The following is a 26255-nucleotide window of genomic DNA, read 5'->3' on the forward strand; positions in this document are numbered from 1 at the left end:
AAGGAGAAAGAATGCTTCCTTGCACATCGCCAATTCAGGTTGTCTCCTTAGTACACTATACCCGAGTATTGCTGGAGGGATCCTTGAGCACAAAGCCAGGGGTTAGCCCTGTGCACTGACTGGTGTGGCCCAAAATAGTAAAATAAATAAATAAATTAAGATACAGAAAATACTTTTTCTAAATTCAGTTGGACTATTCTCTAGCAATGAAACACAGAAAAAAAGGCTTAAATTATAAGAATCTATAAGAAAAAAATTATTTAACACTGGTAATTAAATACTAGAATAAGATACGAATTGGTTATATAATCTTCCTTCTTCACATATTCTTGAAAAAACTAAAAGGAATACCCACCTGCATGGAACAATTTTTGCCTATTTCTGCCAATGACTTATCAAGCCCTTTTCCAACACTGATAAATTTTTCATAGTCTTCTTTCTAGCTATAGACAAATGGCCAGTGTAAGTAATCCCCTAGGATATTAACATTTGGAGTACATGTGCCTACAGAAACTTTTAATATCAATAAATATTTAGAGAATAATTTAGGATTGTAAGGTCTAAACTAGTTCACATTTCATAAAAGCATGTCAAATTTATGTCAGACTTTAGATAGAGGACTGTATTTTCCCAGTAGATATCATAGATACAAATTGAATACACATTTGGGATAATATTCAACTGCATGTATAGAAGAGAAAATTTCATATTAAAAAACAAACAACAATGGGGCCGGAGAGATAGCACAGTGGTAAAGCGTTTGCCTTGCATGTGGCCAACCCAGGAAAGACCCGGGTTTGACTACTAGCATCTCATATGATCCCCTGAGTCTGCCAGGTGCGATTTCTGAGCACAAAGCCAAGAGTTACTCTTGAGCACTGCTGGGAGTGGCCCCCCCAAAACAAACAAACAAACAAACAAACAATAGGGCCAGAGCAATAGTACAGCAGGTATGACACTTGCTTTGCCTACAGCTGACCATAGTTTTATCCCCATAAGTCTGTCCCCAGAAGAAATATAGTCCCCTGTATCTGTCAAGATTGATCCCTGAATGCAGAGCCAAGATAGGCCCTGAGCACTGCCAGCTCTGACTCCCAAAACAAAATAAATATATAAGTATATAAACATAAAGAAATTTAGGGGATAACAATTCTAACCATCTGTACATAAACTTATGACAAAACAGCATAGAAAAAGATAAAAAAAATTGAATTTTTAATTATTCAAATAGCAAGAAATTAACAGTATTAATTAAAATTCCCAGAATCATATTATAATCAGCTACAGAATATTGCTTTTGTCACTTTATCCTTGAAATGTTTCACTGAATAGAAACTGTAGATTTATTAATGAATATTTATTTATTTCACTTAAGATGGAAATAAATAGTAGAAAACAAACTTAATAACTATTAAGGCTTTCTATGGGTCAAACATTATATTAATTAGCACCTTGCATATATTTAAATTTTACTCAGCATACACAAAATTATGTGAAGCATACCCATTTCACATGTTGAAAAATGAAGGTCTTGATGGAAACAATGAGTTATAAGCATATAGATTAGGTGATAGAAAAATATATTCTAGACTGAAGATTCAGCAGTTATCTCTATCCCTCTGTCAGGCAATGAATTCCTGGTCACTGCAGTTACATTGGGACTCTCAGGAAAATCATTTTCTCAGCAGAATCACTTACAGGATACACAATTCACAAGTGATTGTAGAAAGGCCTTCACTTAAACTATTGATAGTTTAAGCAAAGTTTAAGGACTGAGAAACTGGAGACAAAATTGCTGACTTTGGATTGTTGCTTTTGAGGTTCTTATTAAAGAAGCTACTTCAGTTCCATAAGCTAAAGCTGAAGAAGAAACAAGATGAATAAGAAAGGGGAAGGGGAAGGCAAAAGGGCACTGGCTTGAATGCTGGGTCTTTCCCAACATTTAGTAGACTAGAGAAGATGAGAATGAGAAAACAACATTAAGGAAGAAAAAAGAGGTAGCTGAGAAGCCAAATGAATGCAGTATTCAACTACCAGTGCAAGGAAGTTGAGTATAATGGAGGCTAAATATTAGATGGATTAGTTGGATTAAACTAACTAAAAGCCCCAAACATCCTTGACAACCCAATAATAATTTTTAGACTTTGAATTAAAAAAAATAGTTCATAAGAAAAGTAGAGGAGGGGCCGGGCGGTGGCGCTGGAGGTAAGGTGCCTGCGCTAGCCTAGGACGGACCACGGTTCGATCCCCCGGCGTCCCATATGGTCCCCCAAGAAGCCAGGAGCAACTTCTGAGCGCATAGCCAGGAGTAACCCCTGAGCATCACAGGGTGTGGCCCAAAAACAAAAAAAAAAAAAAGAAAAGAAAAGTAGAGGAAGGGCCAAAGGGATAGCACAGTATGTGAACTCTGAGTACCACCAGGAATGTCCCAAAAGCAAACAAAGAAGAGGGAGAGGACAGAAGAGAAAAGAAGAGGAGAAGAGACTAAGAAGAGGAGAGCAGAAGAGAGGAAAGGGAGGGAGAAGAGGGAAGGGGTGGGGACAGAGGAGGAGAGGAGAGTGAGGAAAGGAGGGCAAAGGGGGAGAAGAGGAAGGGAATGGGGAGTGGAAGAAGGAGAGGGGAGAGTTGAGAGGGGAAGAGGAGAGCAGAAGGGAGGAGAAAAGAGGGTCAGGGAGAGGAGAGGAGAGGAAAAGGAAAGGAGGAGAGGGGAGGATAGGAAAGGATTGAGGACAGAAAAAGGAGGAGCGAAGAAGGGTGGGGAGGAGAAGGAAGAGTGGGGAGGTGAGGAGAAGTGAGAGGGTAAAGGAGAAGAGAAGAGGGTGGGAGAATAGAGGAAGGATAAGGGTAAAGGAAGAGGTGAGGTTAGAAGTGAAAGGAGGGTGTGAAGGGGTGAGGGGAGGGGAAGGGGAAGAGAGGATACCTGAGGAGATAGAGGAGAGAGGAGGGAGAGGACAGGTGAGAGTAGCAGCAAGGGAAGAGGAAGGAAGGGGAGTAGAGGAGAGGGAGATAGGAGGAGAAATGAGAGGGTATAGGAAAGGAGAGGGGAGGAAAGGGAAGGGGAAGGAAAAGAAAGGGAAGAGAAGGGAAGGGTAGGAGAGAAAAAAGAAAAGAACAGAACAGAAAGAAAGTAGCACAGCATAAGGTGTTTGCCTTGCATGCAGCCAACAGAGGATGGTCCCCGGTTGGATTCCCAGCATCCCATATGGTCCCCTGAGCCTGCCAGGAGCGATTTCTGAGTGCAGAGCCAGGAGTAACCCCTGAGTGCTGCTGAGTGTGACCCTCAAAAAATAAACAAGCAAAAAAGAACAGAAAGTAAAGAAAAAGTGATTATCTCTAAGTCTAGGTAAAATGCCCAGAATAACCTGGTAATAACTTGATCTTGGAATTGCAATGTCTAAAATGGGAAAAAATAATTTCTGTTGTTTGTCATTTTATGTAATATATTTTATGGCAGTCCTAGAAAATTAATACAGACTTAAAGAATATAAAGAAGATACATAACTAGATTAGGATTATCTAAATGTAAACCATTAGAGACAGAGGCAGTCTTGGCAAATAAGTTATGACTGAGGGGAAAAAGACTATTTTCCATTAAGAACAAAGAGATGAGGCTGATATTAAACTAAAAACTCTGTTTTTCCAAATAATAATGTGACCATATAACTGAATTTTATTTTAATTGAGTAAGTCTCCATTTATAATTCTCATGGATTAAAGTCACAAACTATAATGGATTTACATGGTGTGAGAACTTAAGTCTCATTATAATAAGCCACAAAGCTGAAGGAAACACATGTATTCATCACAATATTGCATTTTGGGGCTTTTACAAAAGCCCTAAAATTCTTTGTCCATAAGTTGAACGTTGTTTTTCTGATTTAGTACTTCCCTCTTTATTGTTGGTTAGTTTGGTTCAAAGAGATGCTTTTCTTAGAAAATGAAAATTGGCATGCTGACATATTTAATGACATTATAAAAGAAGAAAAAGTTTATCATGGTACAAGGCAAGAAATCTTCGAGAACATTTTAGTGGCTGTATGTTTCATGTCTTATGATGATGATATATTTGCATTGAAATTTCCATGCCAACTTTTTCAGTATTTTAATTTCCCTTTATTTTTTAAGTATGTGCATATATCTATGATAGTACATAAATGGTTAATGCAATCATGAAAATACCTTGTTTGCATATCAGAACATAATTGAAATGTAAAAATTAGATTCTCTCTATATTCTGACTGCTATGATCTGGTGACTACATGGTTAATTTCCCTTACAGACTATAAAATCATCTAGCTAAAGAATGGTGAAAGCTGTTAATCAGGAAGATAACCTTTGAAAGTCTTGCTTCTTTCATAAAGGCTGCTAGTTAAAGATGAACATCTGGGAAATCATTATAAATTCACTGTGTGTGACTCTATTGCCCTCTGTACAGAATTCCCTTTTATTACAAACAGACTTTACAAATGAGGGAAGAATAAATGTATCAACTTTCTTACCATGCATATATTTGTTGCAACATTTATTAATAAAAAATAGACATTGTCCTTGTATGTGCACAACACTGGGTATAAAATGGATGCGATGCTATTTGGCTGAGAACATATCTAAAAGGGTCAATATTTTAGCAGGCTTTGAGAATTCAAATAAGTTGAATGTGCTAATTTTCATGATGTCTCAGCAATTCACTTTGATACTTACTATAAGTAAACAAGATGAAAGCAGTTTTAGTTTCATATACATATTTACAAATACGAAAATTTTTGATAAGTTTTAAGTGATTTTTCACAAGTGATGCTTTATTCTCTAAATACTTTTGACTGGTGATCTAGTCACACTCTCTTAACATGGGCACAGCAGTCAGTGAAGAAACTTCTAGAGTTATAGACACAAATGCTTGGAGGCCTAAGTTAGTTATGAAGGGTAAAACAGCAAAGAGGACACTCTAATTTTAACAGAATAAATATTTTTTTTCCACCTAATGAAACTTGATTGTCAATTCCAGATGATTTTCAGATGAAATTCTACGGCCATTTGAAAAGGAACACTGAGTTTTACACAATGGGGAGCAAAGAACAGATTATAACTGTACCCAATGGTGTTAAAACACTAAAAATTTTCTATTATAAATCCTCATTTTCTAAAGTATGAAACTAGGACAGATCTTAATCCCAAATGTACTTAATTGAAAGTTGTTTTTAAAAACATGGTAGGAGATATTTTTCTTTTTACTGTTGCCAGATAGAACTGACTCTGGACATTTCTTCATTGACACTTTAGCCAACTCAGACCATAATGAAAACCAGAACTTCTGTCTTTAATTCAAGTACTCAAATAAAATGTAAAAAACTATATTCTTGGGGCCGGAGAGATAGCATGGAGGTAAGGCATTTGCCTTGCATGCAGAAGGTCAGTGGTTCGAATCCCAGCATCCCATATGGTCCCCCAAGCCTGCCAGGAGTGATTTCTGAGAGTAGAGCCAGGAGTAACCCGAGCACTGCTGGGTGTGACCCCAAAACCAAAAACCTATATTCTTTTTTAAAATATATAAAGGATGATTTAAAAAATATTGGCATTAAAGTTATACATATTAAATAACAGTAAATAACATACAATATAAACCCACAAGCAAAATACCATATGTTCTGTGTTAGAAATTTATCTTCTATACAATAGTCCCTTAGTTCATACTAGAGAAGTTATTTTAACATATGAATATTAAAAATTATGGAGAAAACATAAGGTCAAAATGCCAAATGAATTATGTGAGAAAAATTGTTAGATACCCTTATAGTGCATATTTACATATATGATGTATAATAAACCTCTTAGTTGAAGGACGATCAGTATAATTGTTGTTCTTAGCAATTAAACTATTAGAGACAGGATATTAAAGTATTTACTTTGAAGAAACTACCTAGAGATAGGAAAGAGGGAAAGAACACTTATTGTTTCCTTACTAAAGGCTAATTCTTAAGGTATAGATGTTTCATTTCATTAAACACAATAGGTCTGAACAGAAATGCCAGCAATCCATTAAGCATCAGGAAAACTGAGATAAAAGAGATTAGAACCTCCTCTTAGTCTCAGCCCTGAGGAAAGGAAAGATAATATCTTGGCTTATGCTTTCATAAAACATAGCCATCATATGACGACCATAGCTCTAATAGTGTAGAGATGGTATAATTTCACTTAGTTTTATTATACTGTAGATGAAAATTTAAAATTGTTTTTATTTAACTTACTGGCACATATTACCCTAGATATGATTTATCCAAAATATTAAGAAAAACTCAAAGTTTGTATGTATTTTCTCCAATCTCCAAATAAGCTTCGCCGATCAGCAGAATCATCTGACAAGCAGTTACAGAGAATTTGGGTTCCATAGGCCCTCCTGGATATTTCTATTGTTAAAATCTCCACAGGTGAATTTGATTCAAGCTGCTTTAGAGCTATGTTCATTTCCAAGCCTACCCAATGTTCCATTCCTATTCCTAATTTATGAACATCTTCCTAAAAGAAAGGGGAAGGAGTATAAAACACACTCATTTGCTAAATAGCTACTTATATTCCAGGCATTCTATTAAAAATGTCATATATATCATCCATTGCTATGTTACAGTTATTATTTTAATTAAAGTACCATGACTTAAAACATAACTAATGATAGATCTGTGTATAAATGTTCTAAAACCCTCCATTAGAATATCTGCTTCCCTCAGTGACTACCTCAAAGTATCCTCTCAACCACCTCTCATCCTCATCCTTGGTAATCCCAGTTCTGTAAACCAGTTGTCAGCTTCTATCATCTCTGATCATGTTAATCCCTATGTTTAATTATATCCCACATATGAAAGAGAGACCATTCGATATGTGTCTTTCTGCTTCTGGCTGACTTCACTGGCATGTCCTCCAGCCCCATTCATGCAGCAGCTGTGTGCATGTCTGTGGATGTGTGGGTCTATATACCAATTTATTTAGTCATCTGTTCTTGAAAACTTAGATTTTTCCCATAGCTTGCTTATTGTAAATATCAATGTAATGAACATAGCAGTGCAAATGTTGCTTAGAAATACCTTTGGAGTTTATGCTGGATGTCAACTGAAATTTTTGAAGATTATTATTTAGGATTTCTTAAACAAGTAAAAAAAAATTTAAAGCCTTCCTCAAGGAACTCATGTATTTTCACCTGCAACTTCCTAATACAATATATCTAATCCCCTGCAAAACTCTTCACAAATGTTATGGATTTGAAAGTATCATCAGGCTCACTTTTGCACAAGGCCTTCCTACTACAACATAGGATCTGGATATTTTCTCCTCTGATGAACAAATTCCCTGGCCCCATAATGTCTGATTTTCAATACAATTCTTTCAAATGTGTTGACTAGTTGTTTCTGCTTACATATTGCCAATCCACACCATAATTTGCTAGACATTGTTTCCTCTGTCTCATTTCCAATAGATTCTAACATCTCCTGGTATTCTTCTATCAATGAACCAGAGTCCTTGAATAAGGATTCTTTGGACACTGAAATTCATAACATGTAGAGGTTACTCTGAAAGACATGAAAAGTTCTCTGATTCATTCAAAGAAATATCCCTATGGTTTTCACTTTTTTCTTTTTTCTTCCTCTATACATCTGTTCTTTTTTATTTTTCTCGCCCACACATCGGTACTCGGGGTTACTCCTGGCTCTGCACTCAAATCACTCCTAACAGGCTCAGGGGAACATATGGGATGGTAGGGATTCAAGTTGGGTTGGCTGTGTGGAAGGCAAATGCCCTACCCGGCATGCTATGCATCTATTCTTAACTTCTTCCTCCATCAAAGTCTTTCCCAGGAAAATCTGTCATTTTGCTACATGTGTTGTCTTCTTAGTTCTTACTGGGAAATTTGCTTAAAAATCCTTTGCTTAAAATCTTATGCCTGGGCGTTTCCGGCCATTCATACTCCCTGCCCGCCAGTCCCTCCTTGTGGGCTTCTGTGCAGTCGAGCACCGGGAAAGGCGAAGCGCCGCTAGAATGAAGCTCGTGAGGTTTTTGATGAAATTGAGTCATGAGACTGTAACCATCGAATTAAAGAATGGAACTCAGGTTCATGGAACAATCATAGGTGTAGATGTCAGCATGAATACTCATCTTAAGGCTGTGAAAATGACCCTGAAGAACAGAGAACCTGTACAACTAGAAACACTGAGTATTCGAGGAAATAACATTCGATATTTTATTCTACCAGACAGCTTACCTCTGGACACACTACTTGTGGATGTTGAACCCAAAGTGAAATCTAAGAAAAGGGAAGCTGTTGCAGGAAGAGGTCGAGGAAGAGGAAGAGGAAGAGGGCGTGGCCGGGGCAGAGGAAGAGGGGGTCCTAGAAGATAATGTCTCAGAATTATTGCTTCAAATTGATAGTGATGGGGATATTTTTTGTACAGGTTTTGTTTGTTTGTGTCAGTTTTTAATAAACATAAGTGTGGGGTAGAAAAAAAAATCTTATGCCTGAATTAGTCTTTTTTCCAATTTATACCCTAACAGTAGGTACACTATCTTCGTGTATCAGCTTCTTCATATATTATAACTTAGGAGTTGATTTGATGGCACACAAGTTTGATATGAAGTAGAAAGAGGCAATAATAGTAAGACAATCATATCTAATATCCTAACATGTTCTGTTTCCTGTTTTGACAAAATATTGGAATTAAATACAAGTGATGGAGAGGTTTTTGAGAAGATGACATGATAAAATTTTATTCTTCCTGTAATAGGCAGTACGATATCCAGCAGCTATTTACTAGGTTTAACAAGAGTAAAGGGTAACAATAAAAAAATTAATGAGGGTTTAGGTGAGAGATGTATGAGAAGGCAATAGACTTGCAGCTTTCAGAACTGGAAAATAATTTGATTTCTTTGATTGGTTTTGTTTTGGGGCCACACCCAGCAGCACTCGGAGATTACTCCTGGCTCTGCTCTCAGAAGTCACTCCTGGCAGGCTCAGGGAACCATCTGGTAGGCCAGGGATTGAACCCCAATCGGCTGCGTGCAAAGCAAATGCTCTACCTGCTATGCTATAGCTCCGGTCCCTATAAAACAATTTCAGGAAGAATAATATGTAATAACTTTGGTGTTTAAAGGCACTTCTGATAATGTTGTGAAGTAGTTAATAATACAGAAATAGATTTTGGATAGAGAAGGCATAAACATAAATACTAAGAAAAAATTAAAGTTGTGAAACAGGAACAAATTATCAAAGAAAAGAACAGAGAGAACAAAAAATGAAAACAAGGCAATCCTAGGAACACCCATCGTTTTTGCTTTAGTTTTTGGTTTTAGGAGAGTCAGATTTTAGTCCATATGTGGACATTAAAGGATGATTTCTACCATAATTCTTGTTAGTGTATTACTTAAGAAACAGTAACTATTGCTTCACTTTCACCCTAGAGTAAATGCTCAAACAAGCTCCAGCAGGCTAGGACTACACCAGGATCAAACTCAAATGCTATCTTTGAAGATTCATTTTCCAGCTAGGTCTTTTTATACTTCATTAACTACATTTTCCAAAAATGGAACCAATACACACTTGCCTGAAGCTTAAACAAAATAGTGGTGTGATTTCAAGATATTTATCAGTACTTCAAAAACCCATATAGTAGGAAAATACCTGAAATATATGTCAACAAATATATACTGAGGAAATAAATGACCAAACATGACAAAATCAATAATGTGCTAAATTATTATGGAAATAATAATTAGAATTATTAATAAAAATGATGCTATAGATACTGGCAAATATCAACCAAGATACAACAATGAAATTTTCTAAGTATCTAACCAATACAGCTTAGCAATTCTGTTGTAGTGTGTTTAAGAAACATAAAAAAGGTATCCCTGTGGAAACTGCAGGCCAACAGATGATAGTGATACTATGTTAATATTTTTATATTTTTAATTTTCCTCACTCCCTAATATTTTTATATTTAATAATAATCTTTCATTTTAGCACCATGGTTACAAACATGTTTGTAATGGGTTTCAGCCATAAAAATGCACACACACACCATCACCAGTGTAACTTTGCTGCCACCATTATCCCCCATATCCCTCCTCAACCATCCCCTGCCTGTCTTCAAGACAGTCATTGTATTTCTCTATCATTGCCATAGTAGCTGTTAGTGTAGTTATTTCTCTAACTGCCACTTTTACTACCACTCTTTGTAGTAAGCTTCATATCATGGGCTGGTCCTTCCAGCCCATATCTCTATTGTCTCTTCCATTTATTTTTTTTTTCATTTTATATTTCTTAAAGTCCACAGATGAATGAGACTATTCTGTGTTCATCTATTCCCCTCTGACTTATTTTACTCAACATAATAGTCTCCATATCCATCTATGCATAGACAATTCTCATAACTTTATTTTTTCTAACAGCTGCGTAGTATTCCATTGTGTAGATGTACTACATTTCTTTGGCCATGCATCTATTATTGGCATCTGGGTTGTTTGGTTTTTGTAGAAAGCACTGCTATAAATATGGAGTGCAGAGGGCATGATTGTAATTGTATTTTTGTGGCCCTGGTATGTCCCCAGTAGCGGCATTAGTGGATCATATGGGAACTCAATGTCCAGTTTTTTAAGGAATAGCCATATAGATTTTAAGAAAGCAAGGAGTAGATGGCATTCACATGAGCAGTGAATGAGAGATTCTTTATCCCTTCATCAAAGCCAGCAGTGGTTATTTTTGTTCATTGTTATGTGTGCCAGTCTTTGTGGCATGAGCTGATATCTCATTGTTGTTTGATTTATATCTCCCTGATTATTAGTGTTATGGGACATTTTTTCAATTGCCTTTTGGCTATCTGTATTTCTTCTTTGAGGAAATTTTTGATCATTTCTTCTCCCCATTTTTTTGATGGGGTTAGATTTTTTTCTTGCTAAGTCATATTATTACCTTGTATATCTTGGATATTAGCCCCTTATCTGATGGGTATTGGGTGAATAGTTTCTCCCATTTCATAGCTAACCTTTTTACCTTAGTTGCTATTTCCTTCAAAATGCAGAAGCTGGGGCCGGGAAGGTGGCGCTAGAGGTAAGGTGTCTGCCTTACAAGCGCTAGCCAAGGAACGGACCGCGGTTCGATCCCCCGGTGTCCCATATGGTCCCCCAAGCCAGGGGCGATTTCTGAGCACATAGCCAGGAGTAACCTCTGAGTGTCAAACGCGTGTGGCCCAAAAACCAAAAAAAAAAAAAAAAAAAAAAAAAAAAACCAAAAAAATGCAGAAGCTTCTCAGTTTAATGAAATCTTTTTTTATTGTACAGTGGTGTTTCATCCCTGAATCTGCCCTTAGTCTCAATGTTATGAAGTGTTTTGCTTACATTTTCTTCTGTATACCTTATAGTTTTGGGTCTGATATTAAGGTCTTTATTCCATTATAATTTGGCCTTTGTGCATGATTTTACATAGAGTTCTGACCAATTGAATGTGGCTGACCAACAATTGTTGAAGAGGATTTCTGTGCTCCATTTTGCATTTCTTACCCCTTTATCAAAAATTAATCATTGTATGTCTGGAGATCATTCTCTAAATATACAACTCTATTTCATTGATTTGAGAGTCTGCCATTACCATACTTCTAGTACCATGCTGTTTTAATGATTATTGTTTTGTAGTACAATTTAAAGTTGGGTAAAGTGATGCCTCACATAATTTTTCCCCTAAAAGCTGCTTTAACAATTTGGGGTGTTTATTGTTCCAAATGAATTTCAGGAGTGTTTGATCCACTTATTTGAAAAATGTCATGAGTATCCTTAGAGGGATTGCATTAAATCTGTATAATGCTTTAGGAAGTATTGCCATTTTAATGATGTTAATTCTCCCTATTCATGAACAGAGTATATGTCTTGATTTCCTTGTTTCTTTTATTTCCTTATTTCTTGAAGCGATGTTTTATAGTTTTCATTCTGTAGGTCTTTCAGTTCTTTAGTTGACTCCAAGGTATATGAATTTCTGTGTCGCTATTGTGAATAGAATTGTGAGGGGTTTTTTTGTTTTTGTTATTTGTCCACACTCGGTGATGCTCAGGGGTTACTCCTGGCTATGCACTCAGAAATTGCTCCTGGCTTGGGGGACCAAATGGGACACTGGGGGATTGAACTGCAGTCTATCCTAGATAGTGCATGCAAGGCAGATGCCTTACTTCTTGCGCCACTGCTCTGACCCAAAGTCTTTTTAAATATCTATTTCTTCTCTATCATTACTATCTATTATTGTCTATCATAATAGACATTATGACATAATAGACCATTGATTTTTGTGCATTAATTTTGTAGTCTTCCACTTTGCTATATTAATCTATTGTTTCTAGGAGCTTTTTGGTAGTCTTTAAAATTTTCTAAGTATAGTGTCATGCCATCTAGAAACAGTGAAAGCTTGACTTCTTCCTTTCCTATATGGATGCCCTTGATATCTTTTTCTCACCTAACTTATAGCAAGTACTTCCAGTACTATGATGAATAGGAGTGATGAGAAGAGACAATCTTGTCTTGTGCCAGATCTTAGGGGAAAGGCTTCCAGTACTCCATTGAATATATTTGCCATGGGCTTGTATTAAATGACCCTGACTATATTGTGAAAAGTCTGTTCCGATTTGAGAGTTTTTTTTTTATCACGAATTGGTGTTGGATGTTATCAAATGCTTTCTCTGCATCTATTGATATGATCATGTAGTTTTTATTTTCTTTTTGTTGATGTGGTATATTATGTTGATGAACTTGCCTATGTTGAACCATCCTTGAATCTCTGAAATGAATCCTACTTGGTTATGGTGTATGTCTTTTTTGATGAGGCATTGGTTCCTATATACTAGGGTTTTGTTGAGAATCTTTACATCTGTGTACATCAAAAATATTGGTCTGTAGTTTTCTTTCTTTATTTTTTTTGAGGCATCTCTGCTTTTAGGATCAGGGAGATAACTTCATAAAAACTATTAGGGAGTGTTTCTCTTTCTTTGATTTCCTGGAAGAGGTTGAAAAGTATAGGTAGTATGTTCTCTTAGAGGTTTGAAAGAATTCATCAGAGAATCAATCTGGGCCCTGGGTTTTGTTTTGGGGAAGACTTTTAATTATCATTTTAATTTCCTCAATAGTGATGGTCTGTTCAAATATTAAAAATCATCTTGGTTCAATGTTTTATGGGCAAGCATGTCGTCTATTTTGGAGAATGACCCATGTGCATTGGAGAAGAATGTATATGCAGTTTTCTGGGGATGGAGAGCCCTAAATATATTTACCAGACCAATTTCTTTCATTGCTCCTTTCAGTGCTAGTATATTTTTGTTAGTTTGCAGCCTGATTGATTTATCAAGTGGTGTCAAGGCAGTGTTGAAGTCTCCCACTATTATTGTGTTGTTATTGATATCTTCCTTAAAGATTTTTCCAAGGAAATAATAAAGCTTAGAATGCAAATCGAACTAGAAATCCATAAAACAATTTTAAACAGCAAAAAAATATTTTGTGTTCCCTCATTGGGTGTATATGTTTAGGAGTGTGATTTCTTCCTGTTGTGCATATCCTTAATTATTAAGAAATATCCATCTCTGTCCCTGATGACTTTTTTTTTTTTTTTTTTGGTTTTTGGGTCACACCCGGCAGTGCTCAGGGGTTATTCCTGGCTCCAGGCTCAGAAATTGCTCCTGGCAGGCACAGGGGACCATATGGGGTGCCGGGATTCGAACCGATGACCTCCTGCATGAAAGGCAAACGCCTTACCTCCATGCTATTTCTCCGGCCCCCCTGATGACTTTTTTAAGTCTAAAGTCCGTGTCATCTAAAATGAGTATGGCCACTCCTGACTTTTTAAAGGAATTGTTTGCTTGAATTATTGTTCTCCAAATGTATTTCTTGTTGGAAGCAAAATGTTGGATTCAGCTTTTTGATCTATTTTGCCACTCTATACCTCTTAACTGTGAATCTATTCCATTGACATTGAGAGAGATGATTGTCATGGGATTTAGTGTCATCTTTTTGGTTTTGTTTTTGTTTTGTTTTTGGGCCACACCTTCAGTACTCAGATGTTACTCCTGGCTCTGCACTCAGAAACTGCACTCAGAAATGGGATGCTGGGGACCAAACTCGGGTCTGTTTTGGGTCATCTGTATGCAAGGCAAATGACCTACCACTGTGCTATACTCCTGCCCTAGTGTTAGTTTTAGTAGGAGTATGGTGTGTCTTGTGGTCTATTTTATCTTAAAGTATATACTTCAGTTCATTCTTTAAGGATAGTTTTGAATTTATAAAGTTTCTAAGCTATTTTCTATCCATGAAACTGTATATCCTGCTTTAATGATGAAGTAAGTCTGGCTGGGTGAAATACTCTTGGTGATGCACTGATTTCATTGAGTTTTGTCACTATATCCCACCATTGCTTCAGGTCTTGATAGTTTCTTATATCAAATCTGTGGTATATCTTTAGAATTCTACTTTGAATGTAATTTTCCTTTTTGATCTGTCTGCTTTCAGTATTCTACCCCTATCTATGGCTCATCATTATGACTAGGATATGTCTTGGGGTGCTTTTCTTTGGATCTCTTTTGGCTGATAATTTTTTGGACATGTAGAATTTGGGGTTGCATATACTCTTTAGCTCTGCAATTTTCTTTGCAATGTTGTCCTTGATTGTTGATACTTCATGAGGGTTTTCTTCCTGTGTCTCTGTGACACAGATGATTCTTATGTTGCTTCTGTTGTGCTCAAAGACCTCTATTTTTGTCTGTTCACATTCTTTGAAGACTTTTCCCTTGTCCAATTGTGTGTTTTGAGGTCCTTTTCAAGCCTTTTCTGTTGAATCGAGTTGTTAAGTATCTCATCTTCGAGCTCACTGATTCTATCTCCAGCCACTGTTACTTTTGGTTAGGCGAACATTTCAGTGAGGTTTTCCTTTAGCTTATCAAGTTTTTTAGCCCTATTATTTCAGTGTGAAGTTTTCTTATTTCTACTCTCAGATCCCCTTGATTCTAATTTGTGACACATTTAGTTTGTTCCATGCTTTCTTTGGGTTCTATGAACATCCTCCATATTTCTTCTCTGACCTTAGCTGAGAGACTAAATAGGTGGTTGGTACTTTTCAAATAAGCAGAGCTACCACCAGAGTTTTATTTTCTAAGCATGGTGGATGCCTGCATTGTTTCCCCCATTGTCGTGGTTGTAGTGTGATGTTTTCTATGTCCCATGCTGGTGTTCCTTGACTTGGAGCAACAGGCATCTGTGGAGCTGAATAGAATAGCTGCACTCCATTGGCTCTTTGTCTTGAATCCTGCCCCTCACATGAGTGCCACCAAGGTGGCATCTAGGTCCAAAAGCTGCACTGGCCTCTTGTCTCTGGGGTGCTGGTTCAGCAGCTCTGGGTCCTCACCTTGGATCCTGCCCCTTAACTGGGCACCACTGACGTGGGTTCTGGGTCCCAAAGGATGTTAATTTTAAATTAACATTTTAAATTTGTACAGGATCATTATGTTGCAAATATGAAGTTTAAGTAAAAATCAACTCATTAGGCTTAACTCTGAGCATTGCTGTTAGCTTCAGTTTTAGGCTCACCACATCACTAGAGAATCTGGAAAGAATTCCAATGAGATTTATCAAAGATTTTAAATGACTAAAAAGTATAAAAATATTGGCCACAAACTGCAAGACAAAAATTGTCTTATGAAAGATAAGGAATAGAAGGTTGATAAGCAAGTAAAATTCAAGTATTTACTAATATACAAGCTGCTGTTTCCTGCAGGAAGGACAAGAAAAAATGAGCTTCAACAATAAGAAAAGGCTCCACTGAATTTCCTCCAAAGGTTTATCTGCTGGCAGGTACACTGTTTAATTAAAACATGAAATCATAACTTATTCTTTTTGGACCTTACTTACTATACATAAGCAGCTAAACATTTTAACAACTGTCCAGGGAAAAAGAAGAACTTCTTCAAACCAAAAAATACTCAAAAATTCTATTTTTATAGTTCTCAAATCACAAAGATTAGGTACCAATATCCAAGAACTTTCTAGAAGAGTAATTTCTTAAAAAAATCAATTCCTAAACTTGTATCATAAAAAAATTTTAAAAAGACTGTGTGATGCTATTTATTAGCCATGGATCTATTTTGTGTATGGCCCAGTATGTCACTTGAAAATAACTTTACTTGCCTATGTATATTCCAAAACAAATGTAAAGGGACACTTTATTTTCTATTACCCCATTAAAAATAGTGCATGTCCAACTTTTTTGAAAGTAAGTTACCATTTTTCCAATGTAGGTGTAGGTCTATAAAGCAAAATGACTGAATTGTGACATTTTTATTATTGCCCTGTTTCAATTCTTTTCTATTTACAGAGCAAGAGATCACATTCCATAAAGTTCTAAGCCCAGGAACATTCGGCTATAGTTCATCTTTTGCTTTGAATATAGAAAATTACAAAGAACAAAATGAAAGATGATTCTCCCCCATTTGTTTCTTGGATTGTGAAACCTTGGACTCGTGATTCTTTGTAGTTGTTTGGGCAATTGGCTCAGTTTAAAAAGAAGCAAATGAAAGTTATTTGTAGGCTTTGTATAAAACACAGAATCTATCTGGGATTCTCAAGGTCAGAATGGCTTCAGAATAACCTGCAAAAGAGTAGAATCACTGTTCAAATTGCAAATTCATCCTTTCCTCCCTTGCCATTGAGCAGAACAATACATGAGGGAAAAGAGAGCATGACATGTACTATCTTAGTCAATTTAGATTTTCTGCTAGATGGATTTAACTCGCAAGTATGGGCACTCAAATGCGCTCTAAAATAATCATATTGTCTAGACCAGCTCCTAGGATGTGCCATTCACTAGACTAATTTTGCAATCTTTTATCTTTTGCTCTTTTCTTGTTACTGCTCTAACTTTATGAACTCTAAACTTCTGGAAATTGTAGACAATATATATTTTTTTCAAATCTATAAAAATAGTTATTTTAGTCTCCTGGCTATTATCCCCTTCTTCTGACTATAGGCAATTTTCAATAGGCTTCCTAGGCCCTACACTTCCCTCTCTCTCTCTTGATCTATAATAGCAACATAATGGACCATCTGCTTATCTCACTTCAGTTAATTAGCTGCACACATTTGTTAAAACTTTTAAAAAGATTTTGATTAATTTGAGACAAATTTCAACAACAAAAACATTTAACTTACTATCTAGCATAAAATAGTCACTATCTTATACCTTTATAGTTTAGGTAGTATGGTTATAATACTGGTATTTATAAAGAAAACCAATGCACCTGACCACCATCAAAGTGCTCATAACTGGGCCTGGAGTGGTGGTGTAGCGGAAAGGTGTTTGCCTTGCATGCAGCTGACCCAGGAGGAACCTTGGTTCGATCCCTGGTGTCCCATACGGTCCCCCAAACCAGGAGCGATTTCTAAGCAAAGAGCCAGGAGTAACCTGAGCATCACTGGGTGTGGCCCAAAAAACAAAACAAAACAAAAAGTGCTCATAACTTGCCAAAATTTTCCTTATGTCACCTCTGGTTCTATCTTTATCTCCCCAGCCCAGATCCCATATGTATCACTTCTCCCTGTTGCTTATTAACAAGTTTCATAATACTAGGTTAAAAGAGTGTCACTGATACTATCTATTCCTTTGTTTTGTTTCTATATATCCTAAATATTTTTGAGTCTGTTGTGTTGTTGTTGTTGTTGTTTGGCCTACAAACCAAAAGTGCTCAGGGGTTACTCTTGGCTCTGTGTTCAGAAATCACTCTTGGCAGACAGAGAGAACCATATGGGGATCGAATCCAGGTTAGCCACATGCTATTGGTCAGGCCTATATCCTAAATATTTTTGAAGTGTGAATGAAATCCTGACTTAAGTCTTAACCAAATTATTGCTAAATTTCTCTTCTATAGATTAGGCTTGCTGTTCAATTAAATGTCATTTTGCTTTTTCGAATGCCAGACGATTGTAAGAGAACACCCATTTTATATAATTTCTTTATATTTAAATTTGTGTTGATGAGGTTGAGGAGGAAAGGGAACCCATAAAATATTGGTGAAGAAGTGAAGTGGCACAACTACTATAAAAACTAGAATGGAAAGTCCTCAAAAATTAAAAATAGAACTATCATATAACCCAGACATCCTACTCCTGAGTATCCAAAAAATAGGAAAACAATTCTAAAAGTTACCCAGTAATTCTAAATGAACCCATGTTCATTAAAGCAACAATCACAATAGCCATAAATGTAACAGAGTACCAAATAACAGATGAGTGGATAAAGATGCAGTACACACATATGCACATGTGTAATTACACACATGTATACTTAACCATAAAAAGCATGATTTCTTGCTATTTGCAACATCATGAAATAACCAACCACTATAGGGTTATCAGTCTACGTAAAACAAGTCAAAGAGAAAAAGCAACAAGATATGATTGCGCTATATGTAGAATACTAAAATATTAACCAACAAAATAAAATAAATATAAACCTTTATACTATAAAAGAAAGATATTTGGGATGAGAGTGGCATCACATGGATGGGAGTGGACATAAACTACATCTTTTACAGTAAGAAAGAGTAGCATATACATTTTTAGGTATAAATCTATAAAAAATGTATGCATCATCTCAAAAATATACATAAAATATATAAAATTCATACTAAAATATTAAACTTGGATTCTCAATCACACTAATCAAATTTCAAGTGCTTAATAGCCACCTAAGGCTAGTGCCTATCATATCAAACATGTGGATTTAGACTATTTCCATCATCACAGTACTAAATTAGATCATTTTCAAATGTATCAACAAAATATTAGCTTTTGTCATATCTAACTTTTTAGTATGCTGTAAATGCTAAAAATTCTGGGCTATTCTTAAAAGCAGATTGCTAGAGAGTTTGTCTTCTCTAACTGAAATTCAGAGAAAATAACAAAATTCCATGTAAAAATTGCTGTTTGGAGATATCTAGCTTGTCTGTATCATTTGGTGAATAATGACAGTGCTTTATAATGCGCATGAATGTATGTGAAAGAGTGTATCTGTGTAAGACCTGAACCAAAGACTTGATAGCAAAACTCTTTCATTCAGTATCTTATCCCATAAAAATTCTGCTTATCATCCTTGATATTATTAAATATAATATACAGAAAATAAGAAAATCTGTAATTATTTCCTTTTAAGCAACAGACAATTTTCTTTGTATTTATAAAGCCCCCAAATAACTAAATGAACAAATTTAGTTATAAAATAGCTAAATTCATAAGGTATAAGTGTCTTACTTAGGATTTATTAAAATAGAAGATTTATTTTTACAAAATAATGTTACATGAGCTTAGATATTCATATGTATAAATAATTACTTCTCGGTATTCCAATTGACTCTATTGTTAGGCAATGGATGCTCAGAATTTCTAGGTCCCCTCATACATTAATTTATTAAATTTAATGTTTAATGGATGGTAAATAATACTACATTTTATTCATTTGACTAGAGTTTTTCTGTGAAGTTCAGAAGGTATAGTAAAAACATTATATGGTCTATTGCAATTCTGTATTCACATGAAACATTAAATTTAGGAGACATAAGATATTATATAACACCCTCTTAGTAGTAATAAAAATATGCATTAACTGCCTGGGTCTCTTCAGCCCCTTAGGAAATTATAATATGACTTCTACTGGAAAAAAAGGCCCAACTCCCACAGAACATGATTTGTGAAATAAAGTGAAGTCAATGAGGAGTTGCTAGATCCCTGCAATGAATATAGAAAAGCTGAAATTTAACCCTTTTTAAAATCTACTTGATCTTCATGATCTTGCAATGGGCCATCGCACCTAAACTACTACCAATGAAAATCCAAACCATATTATTTTGAGTAGAATTACTGATTACCTAAAAAAGGATTTTATAAAGAGTAAGACTAAAGCAGCAATTAAACCTTACACAAAATATGTCAAGTTTTTAACTACCAAATTTAGGACCCATATTAGAATGAATATATGAAAATATTTTAATAATGTCTCTAATCCATATAATTATGATTTTTAAATAAACACTGCCCTCAGCAGTCTGTGTTATTTTTTTCTTATTATTTTTCACTTATTATAATAAACATACATACATAAAACTCAATAGACATAAAAGACAAGGACAATAATGTTACAACAGAAAATGAAACACGGAAATTCAATTTTGAAGGAGTTATTAGGTGGAAGAAGAAGGATAATTGTACAGGCTCAGAAAAAAAAATCCTAACTTTGCACAGGAGTTAAGAAATGGATGCCCACAAAGATGTAAAATTCCAAAACATTCAGAAATAATATTTAATAGGAAAAAAGAATGCACTAGTGGGGTGAGCACATGGATTCCAGTGATTCCAACAAATTCCTCTTTCAGTCTTTCCATCTGAAGATGCTAAATCAACTGTGCTTAGGAATCTGCTATAGATAATTCCCTTAGAGAAATGAAGGATTAAGAGAAATCTATAGGAGCCAGAGATATAGTAAAAGAGGTAATGTAATTGCCTTGCAAGAAGATGCTTTGGAAGTAATCCTGGTTTGATCCCCTGCACCATATCTGATCTGCCCAAACACCGTCAGGAGTGACCATTTAGCACAGAACACATAGTAATTCCTCAGAACTGCTAGGTGTGACCTGACAAAAAAAATAACAAAAGAATGAGAGAAATCTACGTTTTTAGACACATCTTTCCCAACTTCCTCTGCTAGGATTCTAGAACTCAAATGTGAGATGAGACTTTTAGAGTTGTTCGATCCAACCATAATTTTTCCCCTAGGAGTAACTAAAATTCCAAATCTGCAAAATGTATGTTCTGAAGATAAAGACCAGAACGAAAGGGGCTCTCACAATATTTCAGGTTATTATCAGTACAAAGAATACTGGTTGAAGTGTGAGGAATGAAATACAACTCAGATTCTATTTACCAAGAAATGTGCAGTAGAGGGAAGCTACCCTGTCTAATTAGTATGAAAGCATCAACAGCAACTCAAATGCTGCAGAAAGATTAAATATGAGCTAACTTCAGTCTTATTAAGAAGTGCTCCCTAGGGGCTGGAGAGATAGCATGGAGGCAAGGCGTTTGCCTTTCATGCAGGAGGTCATCGGTTCGAATCCCGGCATCCCATATGTTCCCCGGTGCCTGCAAGGAGCAATTTCTGAGCAGACAGCCAGGAGTAACCCTGAGCACTGCCAGGTGTGACCCAAAACCACACACACACACACACACACACACACACACACACACACACACACATAAAAAGTGCTCCCTAAAATGATCAGACCGTATTTCTGATTGTCCTTCAATGAAATTTGCTAGTCTGCATGTTCCTTTATCCAGCCCCAAGTTTCAATGAACATTTTAGTAGTGCACCTTTAAAATAATAATGGTTGGAGCTGGTGAGAAAGCTCAAAGAAATGAGTACAGCTTGTAATCAGGGAACTCTGGTTTGATTCCCAGCACATTAAGTCCCCCAGAACCACTAAGTGTAATCTAATAAATTATATTAGTAATGGATAACAGAGAGTCAGAAAGAATATCAAGCAAAGCATACATACAACCTATATTTGATCCATAGCACCAAACAGGGTCCTTCGAATACTACCACGAGTATTCAATAAGCACAAAATCAGGCATAAGCTCTGAGCACCTCTGAGTGAGACCTAAAAACCAAAAAAATTAAAATAAAAAAGATCACCAATTATCAAGAACATCACAAGCAAAATGGTCCAAATTAAAAGAAGGAACCAAGAGAAGAAAAAGATAAATTAGATTTGTGGGGGTAAAATTTATTAGAATCAGAGAAATAAGAGATGTGTGCATGAAATAAGAAATGACACATATAAAAATAAAAAGTAAAAAAAAACTGAGCAAAATGATCGAAAAATAGCATTGAAAAAATCTCTTAAAAAGTAAACAAGATGGATAACAATAAAAAAGAGTTATAACATAGAATGAGCAAAAGAGAATTAACACCATAAGAGAAAAGAAAATGAGATATATATATATATATATATATATATATATATATATATATATATATGAATAGAAATAGAAAAAAGTTAAATCGAGAGAAAGGAAGGAATCTTGGGGCTATAAAATTTCTGAAAACCATGGATAAACAAGTGACTCTAAAATACTTCTAAGACGACAAAAAAAATAAAATAAAGGCTAAAAAAGAAAGTGACCTCGTGTTTTCATTTTCAGAAGTAAAACTGAAAGCTACAATTGAAAAAGTAATTATTTCAAAAATTAAAATGAAATCATACCTAGAATTCTTCCCCTATTCAAATTCTTCACTTATTCAAATGGCTCCTTTTCTGTAATCTAATTTTATAATATTTGTATATTGATAAAAAGCAAAAATCAAGATGTGATTGTGTAGGAGTAACAGTAAATAAAAAGTACACTTCTGCTATCCACACACATAAGAAATCAGATTCCCACAAAGAGAAAAGAACTAAAATATAAAATTATATGAAAATATATAATAAATTGTCAAAGAAAACAAATAAAAGAGAAAAAGAAACTAAAACAAGAAAACTACTAAAATTCTAGTAATAAGTCTTTCTTAATTACTTTAAAGATAAATGAATTAAAATTTTCACAGGAAAAGACTGTCTAAATGAATTTGTTTTAAATCTAATATATGATTTTATAAGAAGTTCACTTTAATGTTAAGGACACACATAATTTCAAAGTCAAGAAAATGATATTTATACAAGTGAAACTAAGCACATATTTAAATTCAATATTAAAATTTAATATTTAAAAATTAATATTCAGGGGAGGAGTTTACCTCCTATAACCTGCGCAAATACCAAGATCGCTAGCTACAGTGGCTTGATTTTCTCACACACAACTGAGAGGAAAGTTTCCTGGCACCACAAAAAAGCCTTTGGGATAGGGTGATGAGTATATATGGAGCCAGGAATTGATCCCATGATGGTATGCTTCAAGGATGGAGAAATCCTGAATCCCTTAGGCCATGGGAATTCCCTTTCTTCCCAAATGCTTACTGTGCCTATGCAAAAAAAAAAAAAAAAAAAAAGTGGGGGGAACGCCAAACCCTGCCACTCCAGCACCCCTACTTTCTCTTCTTTTGTTTTTATTTGTTAGGTTTTTACTTTATTTTCCTTCTCTTTTTTCTTCCACTTTTCTCTTCTTTTTCACTCTTGTGGTTATTATTTGGTGATTTATTTTTATTTTTATTTGCCGGGTGCATTATTTTTCTTTTTTCTTCCACTTTTCTTTTCTCCTTTCTTTCTCCCTTCTTTTCTTTTTTGGTAGTTGTTACCAAATTTTTTTCTCCCTTTTTTCTTATACTTTTTTATCTCCAATGATTGGTGGAATGGATGCTCAATCTACAACAAGCTGTAAAGTGGAGACCAGTTGCACTAGCATTCTGGGAGGTAAAGAAGGGAGATATGGGATACATGCTGGGAACAGGGGTGGAGGGAGGATAGCACTGGTGGTGGGAATGCCCCTCATTCATTGTCACTATGTACTGTAAATGATGCAGTGAAAGATTTGTAATGCACTTTGGCCACAATAAAAATTTAAAAAATTAATATTCAATATATTTTTAAATAATATTTAAACAAATAAATTTAAGTATTTAATTAAATAATATTTATTCAAATAAATGTTTACTTAACAATACATTTATATTATATTAATATCATATTTATACTTTATATAATATTGAGGGGGTTGGGCCATACCCGGTAACAATCAGGGGTTACTCCTGGCTATGTGCTCAGAAATCACTCCTGGCTTGGGGGACCATATGGGATGCCAGGGATTACACTGAAGTCCATTCCAGGTCAGCCACATGCAAGGCAAAACGGCCTACCACTGTGCTATCTCTCTGGCCCCTACTTTATATAATATCTTAGATATATTATATTTTATATACAATATATATCCTATATATGTACTATATACACAATATATTACATTTATATAATAAAATGTATAATGTATATATATATTATACATGATATTAGAATAATGTTACACCTAAAAGAACAAGGAAAAGAACAAAACAAGCTGAAATTTAGAAGAGGGAGAGAAACTAGGCCCAGGGCAGTAATAAATGGCATCAAGAAGAGACAAAGATTGGAAAGAGCAATTGATATTTTGGAATATTACTAACTGAAACAAAGAATGCATTTTATTGAAAAACAAAACAAACCTTTAGCCAGACTGCCAAAAAGAAAAAGACTCAATCCTCAATCACAAGAATGAGGAGTCATTATAACCAATACAGAAATACAAAGGATCACAAGAAATTATTTGGACAAATTATATCCCAACAAATTGAGAAGAGAAATTTGAACATACCAAAAACAAGCGAGGAGATTAAATCAGTAATATAAATCTCCCAACAAAGAAAAGTCTAGGACAAATTGCTTCAAGGGTAAATTTTACCAAAATGTTAAAGATGAAAGGATATCAATACTTCTCGATGTCCTTCAAAAATACTAATATTCCAAACTCATTTGGCAAAGCCAAGATTATGTATCTAACAAATTTAGATACTATTACTATAAATACTGTTACTGGTTCACAGTATCTCTGAGAAATATAGATATAAAATTTCTCAACAGAATTGTAATGAATAAATTCTAAGGCACACTGAATAGATTAAACACCATAATGAATGGGATTTATCCCTGGATACCAGGGTAATTCAGTAAGCACTGTGCAGCCTGGGACTCCATTTTGTCAACATAAAGTTAAGTTACCATTTAAGGTTAACAAGGTTAATTTCCCTGTGAGGGCTGTTTCTATCCCAAGTCCCTATAAGCTATAATATACCACCCTCAATATCTAGCCATAAAGGATGTGATGAAATACCCTAGAAACACCCTGAACAAAAGCCAATCAACTTAAAGCTCAAGACTTCCTGCTTCTAGCCCTAGATAACCTGATTTGTGAACCCTAAGTAGGATGGCCTTCTGCGGGATATGGCCCTGATCCATCAATTTGTAGCTTGTTGGTAGTTGGAATAAAGCTTAGCAGTACTTTGTTTCAATTGTGTGGTTTTGTTCTTCGATTCTGGGCCATAACAAGCACAAATCAACAAATGTGATATATTACAATACTATAATAAAATATTATATTAAAATAAAAAAATTAAAAATAGTAGGGGTCAGAGAGAGAGCACAATGGATAAGGAATTTGCTTTACATGTGGAAGATCCAGATTCAGTTCCCACAAGCACCACCAAAAGTAACATCCGAGAGCAGAACCAGGAGTAATCACTACTCACTATGAAGTGTGACCAAAAACAAAGCAAAAAAGAGTATATTCACTCAAAATGTTAATTTTATGTATATGTAGAAATAAGGTATGCAAATGAATAACCAAGGGAAATGTACAATAATATCATAGGAGCATTCTCCATAATTATACCAACCAGAAAACTACGCAAATACCCACCAGTACTTTAGAATACTACATAGAAGAATGGATTGTAGAAATTCTCACAGACAGTGATAAATGAAAAAACAAGACATAAAAAACACTGTCTAACTGGGGCCGGGAAGGTGGCGCTAGAGGTAAGGTGTCTGCCTTACAAGCGCTAGCCAAGGAACGGACCGCGGTTCGATCCCCCGGCGTCCCATATGGTCCCCCCAAGCCAGGGGCGATTTCTGAGCACATAGCCAGGAGTAACCCCTGAGCGTCAAACGGATGTGGCCCAAAAACCAAAAACAAACAAACAAACACTGTCTAACTATTTCAAAGAATCACAAAACAATAACAACAATAATAATAATCTATGTAATTGGGAATTAGGGTAAGAGTTACAAGGAGGATAGGAGAATTAGTGGCTTGAAGGGGCCCAAGAGGGGGCTTTTAATATTCTAGTATGTTTATTTATTGATTAAGGTATTAGTTATTAGGGTATATTTTTATGTATTTTCCTATATGCATTTTATATTTTAATTAAAAATATGAAGCAGGGGAAAATTTGTTGCTACTAATAATTACAGTCTTATAAGCAAATTCTTTCAAATGTAGGGCCCTCAAAGAAATTAAGTACAAGAATGAGATACTTGAGTCCTGAGATTTTTCAGTAGTAGCAAGACATAATTGATATACAGAGATCATTAATGTAGTATAATTGTAAGGAAGCAAGGAATTTATATATGAATTCAAAACATGTCTCAGATGCAGGGAGCCAGATGGGGCCTTATTTACTC

At 35.3% G+C, this 26255-nt stretch overlaps 2 protein-coding genes across 2 annotated transcripts in view; one reads left to right on the top strand and one right to left on the bottom strand.

The window, feature by feature from the left end:
• RNLS (renalase, FAD dependent amine oxidase) overlaps positions 1–26255 on the bottom strand; it is a 320064-nt gene that overhangs the window by 243657 nt on the left and 50152 nt on the right. The window lies entirely within an intron of this gene.
• LOC125995113 (small nuclear ribonucleoprotein Sm D1-like) lies at positions 7940–8494 on the top strand. The gene has a single exon (XM_049764667.1). The coding sequence runs from the start codon at positions 8026–8028 to the stop codon at positions 8383–8385; it is 360 nt and encodes a 119-aa protein (XP_049620624.1). The 5' UTR covers positions 7940–8025; the 3' UTR covers positions 8386–8494.

The sequence above is a fragment of the Suncus etruscus genome, chromosome 17, assembly GCF_024139225.1.
Source record: "Suncus etruscus isolate mSunEtr1 chromosome 17, mSunEtr1.pri.cur, whole genome shotgun sequence".
NCBI classification, from domain to species: Eukaryota; Metazoa; Chordata; class Mammalia; order Eulipotyphla; family Soricidae; genus Suncus; species Suncus etruscus.